The sequence below is a fragment of the Homalodisca vitripennis genome, unplaced genomic scaffold (assembly GCF_021130785.1).
Source record: "Homalodisca vitripennis isolate AUS2020 unplaced genomic scaffold, UT_GWSS_2.1 ScUCBcl_3099;HRSCAF=8392, whole genome shotgun sequence".
Lineage (NCBI taxonomy): Eukaryota > Metazoa > Arthropoda > Insecta > Hemiptera > Cicadellidae > Homalodisca > Homalodisca vitripennis.
The window spans coordinates 25,512-31,318 of NW_025779249.1; the positions used below are offsets into that span (position 1 = coordinate 25,512).

At 37.2% G+C, this 5,807-nt stretch overlaps 2 protein-coding genes across 3 annotated transcripts; one reads left to right on the forward strand and one right to left on the reverse strand.

The window, feature by feature from the left end:
- Positions 1-1,605: 1,605 nt before the first annotated feature.
- Positions 1,606-4,535, forward strand: LOC124372409 (protein ANTAGONIST OF LIKE HETEROCHROMATIN PROTEIN 1-like). 2 transcript variants are annotated; one of them, XM_046830808.1, is made up of 3 exons: positions 1,606-1,898; positions 2,307-2,619; positions 3,657-4,535. In XM_046830808.1, the coding sequence occupies exons 1-3, from the start codon at positions 1,759-1,761 to the stop codon at positions 4,473-4,475; spliced, it is 1,272 nt and encodes a 423-aa protein (XP_046686764.1). In that variant the 5' UTR covers positions 1,606-1,758; the 3' UTR covers positions 4,476-4,535. The 2 variants fall into 2 exon arrangements, with proteins under 2 accessions (XP_046686764.1, XP_046686765.1); XM_046830809.1 differs by having other exon boundaries at positions 4,318-4,535.
- On the reverse strand, positions 2,630-5,410 carry LOC124372411. Its single transcript, XM_046830810.1, has 4 exons — positions 5,148-5,410; positions 4,529-4,872; positions 3,468-3,582; positions 2,630-3,269 (listed from the first exon to the last, which is right to left on the reverse strand). The coding sequence occupies exons 2-4, from the start codon at positions 4,868-4,870 to the stop codon at positions 2,758-2,760; spliced, it is 969 nt and encodes a 322-aa protein (XP_046686766.1). The 5' UTR covers positions 4,871-4,872; positions 5,148-5,410; the 3' UTR covers positions 2,630-2,757.
- Between the last annotated feature and the right edge of the window lie 397 nt (positions 5,411-5,807).

Consider the following 5,807-nt stretch of genomic DNA (forward strand, 5'->3'; position numbering starts at 1 on the left):
TGTGGCTGATATTTGTGTAACTCATTCCAGATTCAGATTGCACTTGCTTTGATAGGTTAAGGAGTGAATACAACTCCACATTGGAAATTGGCTGAGCGTTAGCTAAGCGTCAATAGTAGAAGGGGATAGAGTGAATTTTTATTATATTCACAGACAAAACACCCTCTAAAATAGACCTAAGTGTGTCATGAATACCTTGTAACATTAATCCCCCCCTGGAATGTCCTGGTATGACCAGATAACCTCCTGAGCAAATTAAACCCCCTGATGTCTTAACCTTTCGTAACATTAAACCCCCCCTTTTCCTGGCATGACCTCATGTCCGAATTTTACCAATCACCAAATATCTTAACGTCCCCCCCCGGGAATTACCTGGTATGAACAGATAGCCTTCTCAGTAAATAAAACTCCCTGATGTCTCGACCCCAGGTAATATTAACCCCCCCCAGGGAATTTCCTGTCATGACCTCATGTCCAAATTTTACCAATCACGAAATCTCTCTTATTCCCGAATTTGCAAGCGTACATCAGATTTACCAATCACCAAATCTCTTAACCCCCCCCTGGAATTACCTGGTAAGAGCACGTAACATCCTGAGTAAATTAAACCCCCTGATGTCTTAACCCCTGGTAACATTATCCCCCACCCCCAGGGAATTTCCTGGCATGACCTCATGTCCGAATTTTACCAATCACCAAATCCCTCGTATCCCCGAATTAGCAATTTACCCTATCCTCGATGGTTTGGCCGCATCACGCGTTTTAAAGTATAGATTTTTTAAGTTTTACGTGAGATTTTGTTTTCCGGGCTTTATTGCGGCCAAACTTTTAATTGTAGCACACAATAAAATTTTTATTTTAATACTAATTGACGCGATCTACAAAAAAGGTTCAGTGACTTTTTGCTCTATCTCCATTGGTTTGGCCGAAAAACGCGATTAAGTAAACATTGTTTTAAAATTTCTCCTAAAAATATACTTTTTGGACTCGATAGCGGCTAAACGTTTAAAGTTAGAATAAAGTAAAACATCGGTTATTAATACAAAGTAATTCAATCAATAAAAAAGATCCAGTGAGTTTATGCCCTATCTCCGTCTGTTTGGCTGCAAAACGCGATTGAACAAAAACTTTTTTTCGATTTTTCGACAACATTTTACTCCTGATCCGGTCGCGACCGAACGATCATCAATAGCTCAAATGTGTTTCCATTGTCTGTTAGAAAATGAGTAGATCTACAAAAAAGGTCCTTTGTACGTTTCCCGTATCTTTAACGGTTAACCTGAAAATCAGAATAATATAAAATTAATAGATAGGGACGGAATGCTGTTTTTACTGAGCAGACTTTTAGTAAATAATAAATAGCGGCCGAACTAGTGGTTATATCAAAATTCTGAGGGCAGAACACCCAAAACAAATTATATTTCCTACAAGAAATGTCCAGTCACTTTTTATCATATCTTCAACGGTTAAGCGACAATACGTCATCAAAGTTAAAAGTTTGGTTCACGTTGTAAAACTGAGTCTATCCCTATCTACTATACTTGAAATGCAGGGTTCGCCTAGCTCTGTACGGTACGTAACAGAGTACCTTAGGCCGTGTAAAGGCGGCGCCAGATATGCGTCATTCGGCAAGCACCGATTGTTTGACGTTCGGCGAACTAGTTGTCTTGCTATTTGCCGATTAACGAGCAGACGTCTACACACATGTGAGGTTTTCCGAGCACGTGTTCGTTCTGGGAATAGCAAATAATCGTCAACATGGATGTCGATGTTGATGATGCTCTTCTTGCTTATCACGCTTTTATAATTTTAACTGGAGGATATTTACTGCTAAAAATGAAAAGGAAACCTAGAAGAAGGAGATGGTGGGCGGTATCCGTAAATCGTAATAGAAGCCAGTAAGTACCTTGTAAATAATAACTGAATTTTGTTTGTTATCCCTGGGAATGTTGGGACACTTCTCAATATATATAGTAATTGCACTAAGATTAAGCTATAATATATTGTAGAACAGCTTACCCAATGTTTTGTATATTTAGTTAGGTATACAGTTTTCAGCTAATACGTTTAAATAAAAAAATACCCCCGTCGCAACTTACGTACTAAGCATATTTAATATTTTCGATGACACACACACATACACACACATAGTATTTATACATGGTTTTATATATATATATATATACACCATGTTATGATAACTTATATATATATATATATATATAAGTTATCATGATCTTGGGCTTAAGTCTTACCATGCCACCTACAGTAATAATTAACACTTTATTGCATGTTTCTGATTTCAGGTACAGCGGTACAAACTTATTAGCAGATTTGTTAAAAGAGCCTTCTGGACAGTTCCAAAACTTCTGTAGAATGTCTAATGAAGATTTTAGTTCACTACTAGCAAAAGTAACACCTTTGATTGCTAAGAAAGATACAAAGTGGAGGAAAGCAATACCACCGAATGAACGTTTAGCCATAACCTTACGATTCCTAGCAACAGGAGATAGTTTTAAAAGCCTGCATTACTTGTTTAAAGTATCACCCCAAATAATATCAGAGATAATTCCAGAAGTATGCAGCTCAATAATTGAAGTACTGAAGGATGTTATTAAGGTAAGCATAATAAAATTTTCAAACTCATTTTATTCGTCACGTTGTACAAGAACATTTACATCATTTACGTATTATTGTTATTAGGTTTAGCATTTAAACAATAAGTATATATTATTTAGTAACATATTAAGTAACCAATTATTTAAATTTGGAAAAGTAGTTTTCAAGTCCAACATTTGGAGGATGTTCACTATTTTCAGCATCAGAACATACTACAACAGTTCCAGAGAGAGCATGTAATTCGTTGGAATCACTTGGAACTGTGTACAATGTTAAAGTTTCATCAGGACATGGGGATGAATTTACAGAAGCTGACGAGGAAGGTGATGGTTGCATGAAGTAGGTGTTGCCCGATGTTGCAGGTCCTTTCACCATTCTCATTTCAAAAAGAACGTTGTCAATCCGGTGCATACATATTTCCCTTGTAGACTCGTCCATCGATTTTAATTTTGCCGCAACTAATTCGCCGTATATGTCACATAAGTGTTTTTCTTTTTTTGGTTGAAGTGATTGTAAAGTAGTAAACGCAGCATCCATCTTCTTTTTTATCTCAATTTCTTCAGCTGTTCTGGACTTTTTTCGTGGTGGAGGTTTAAAGGAAGATGAGGCATAGTTAGGCGAAGTTGTGGCACAAGCAGGTAGAACAATAGCTGAAAAGAAACATTACAATATAATGGAATAAAATATATATGCAAAGCACAATTTTGTATGTCATGTTGTAAAGTTACAAAAATAATTAAAGACAAATTCATTAAGTATCTTAATAACTCCAGTACTACAACGGTGCAAATTATGGGACTCCCACACGAATTACGGTGATGGATAGTCAATAGAAAAAAACACATTACCTTCGTTTCTTTGTTCAGGCTCTTCCCTGCTGGCAGATGGTACATTATCTGATAAATTTGGCAAATCTATGTTCCTTTCGGCTTGGAATTGCTCTTCATTTGGAGGTGGAGCCACCTGAAATCACAAATGTAGTAACTTTGTATAATGTAAAGTATTACAATGACACTAATTTTAAATAACATTTTCAGCTTCCTGCTACTGCGACTGAGTGGAGAATAATTAGTCGGCATTTCGAGGAACTGTGGAATTTCCCACACTGCATTGGTACTATTGATGGGAAACACGTAACAATTCAGTCACCAATCAACAGTGGATCCGAATTCTTCAATTATAAGAAATACTTCAGTATTGTACTCATGGCGCTGGTTGACGCTGAGTATTGTTTTATGTTCGCTGATTGTGGCTGTCAAGGAAGACTGAGTGATGGTGCAGTTTTTAAAAACACTGTACTCTACAACAAAATAAAAAGTAAGAGTTTGAATTTACCTAACGATGAGCCGCTACCAGGGAGACAAAAACTGATGCCGTATGTATTTCTTGGTGATGATGCATTTGCTTTAAGTAAGCGACTCATGAAGCCATTTCCAGGTAGCCATGAACAAGGTAGCAAACCCCGCATTTTTAATTACCGTCTATCACGAGCCCGAAGAATAGTAGAGAATACGTTCGGAATAATGGCTAGTGTTTTCCGTGTACTAAGGAAGCCAATGCTACTACAACCTGACAAAGTGGCACTAGTTACTATGACCTGTGTTATTCTGCATAATTTTTTAAGAAGAAGCAGGACATCACGATCGATGTACACTCCAGCGGGAACCTTTGATTCTGAAGATAATGGTATGGTTACAGGAGGGTCGTGGAGGGAAGATACCGCTGATATGACATCTATGTTACCTCTACAGAAAGTGCCTAGGAAGCCAGGTACCGCAGCAAAGGAATACAGAGAAGAGTTTGCTGAATACTTTATGAACAATGGAAAAATCCCCTGGCAAAATGACTACAGTTAAATACATGTGTACCCTGTACCATTGATTTTAATAAATAAATATAAATATTTTACCTCTGAACTAAGTGTCTCTCTTGGCAGGTTCTTATCTTTGAGAAATCTTTCCATGATTTCATAAGCAAACCAATTTGGTTTGTATATATCATCAGATCCGGCTCCACTTTTACAGCTTTCCTTAACCTTTTTCAAACACGTTCTAAATGAAGCCATCAGAGAGTCTTTTTTCTTTTTCAATTCGGTGACAGAAAACTTGTTACCCATCTTGCTTTCGATTCTTTTCCATGCATCGTATATTTCATTTCTATTTTTGTGATTGGGATGAGAAGGGTTCCAAATAACTGGTTCATTCTCATAGTATTGTAAGAAATCCAACACCAACTCATTAGGCCACTCCATACCTTAAAATAAGAATAAAATTATTGTTTATGTTATTTTTCTTAAGTTCATAAAATGTTAATGAGTTAATGGGGAACCCCGGTCAATAACTGTATAGGACATGAAAACCCTTAAAATTGTAACTTTAATCATGACAAAATATTAAATATTAATATTTGTAGGAATTTTTAAAACATTTAAAGAATTCAGTTTATAATTCAGTAGCCTGGTCATTCACTAGTTTTCAGCCAAATAAGAACTACTTAACCTCAATTTAAGAAAATAAAATTCGTCTTACCCAATAGTCAATGAGGCTCTGATGACAAAATTGGAAACCGTGAACAGTTCTTATCTCCCAACCACAAAGCCGAATGTGTGGATGAAGCAAAGTTTGCCTTTTCCCAAATATTCGTCCACTTTGATGTGTGCAAAAGACCGACACTGAACGGGAAACAACGAGCACTAATGTTTGCTGCTTGCCGAATAGACAAACAGACATCCACACTGCTCGCGATTCGGCGAGTCGCTGCTCGGTGCTTGACGAATGACGCATGTCTGGCGCCGCCTTAAAACAGAGGCTGATCTATTCGTAAATTCGTAGATAGGGACGGAGAAATTTTCGAATACAAAACATTCTGAAGGCTTTGAATTGTTGGAACACTACTTGATTAGTCGTCCAAGTTACTTGTTTATTTTAACTCTTGTTATTATTCATTTGTTCACGGTAAGGACTATGTCATTTTATTGCGTTGCTAAGGGCTCTTTCCATCAAGGGAATGAGCAGTTGTTTCCGACGAGCAAAAACTCCCAGTGCACTGCGATTTCTGCTTGTGCCCTTGCCTGGAAGACTCTTAGATTGGAATTTTCTACAGCGGCTATCGATACGATTCTCATCACTGGTGATCGTATTTACAAAACATTGCGAGATGAGAATCGTATGGGTGGAAACCGGTATTTG

Bases quoted from the DNA above. Each gene is read 5' to 3' on its own strand.
- LOC124372409 (XM_046830808.1), top strand. From the start codon at position 1,759: ATGGATGTCGATGTTGATGATGCTCTTCTTGCTTATCACGCTTTTATA. The intron at 1,899-2,306 runs GTAAGTACCTTG...TTCTGATTTCAG, and splicing joins GTAAATCGTAATAGAAGCCA to GTACAGCGGTACAAACTTAT. The intron at 2,620-3,656 runs GTAAGCATAATA...TAACATTTTCAG, and splicing joins TACTGAAGGATGTTATTAAG to CTTCCTGCTACTGCGACTGA.
- LOC124372411 (XM_046830810.1), bottom strand. From the start codon at position 4,870: ATGGAGTGGCCTAATGAGTTGGTGTTGGATTTCTTACAATACTATGAG. The intron at 3,583-4,528 runs GTAAAATATTTA...TTGTGATTTCAG, and splicing joins GAGAGACACTTAGTTCAGAG to GTGGCTCCACCTCCAAATGA. The intron at 3,270-3,467 runs GTAATGTGTTTT...GTTTCTTTTCAG, and splicing joins GCCTGAACAAAGAAACGAAG to CTATTGTTCTACCTGCTTGT.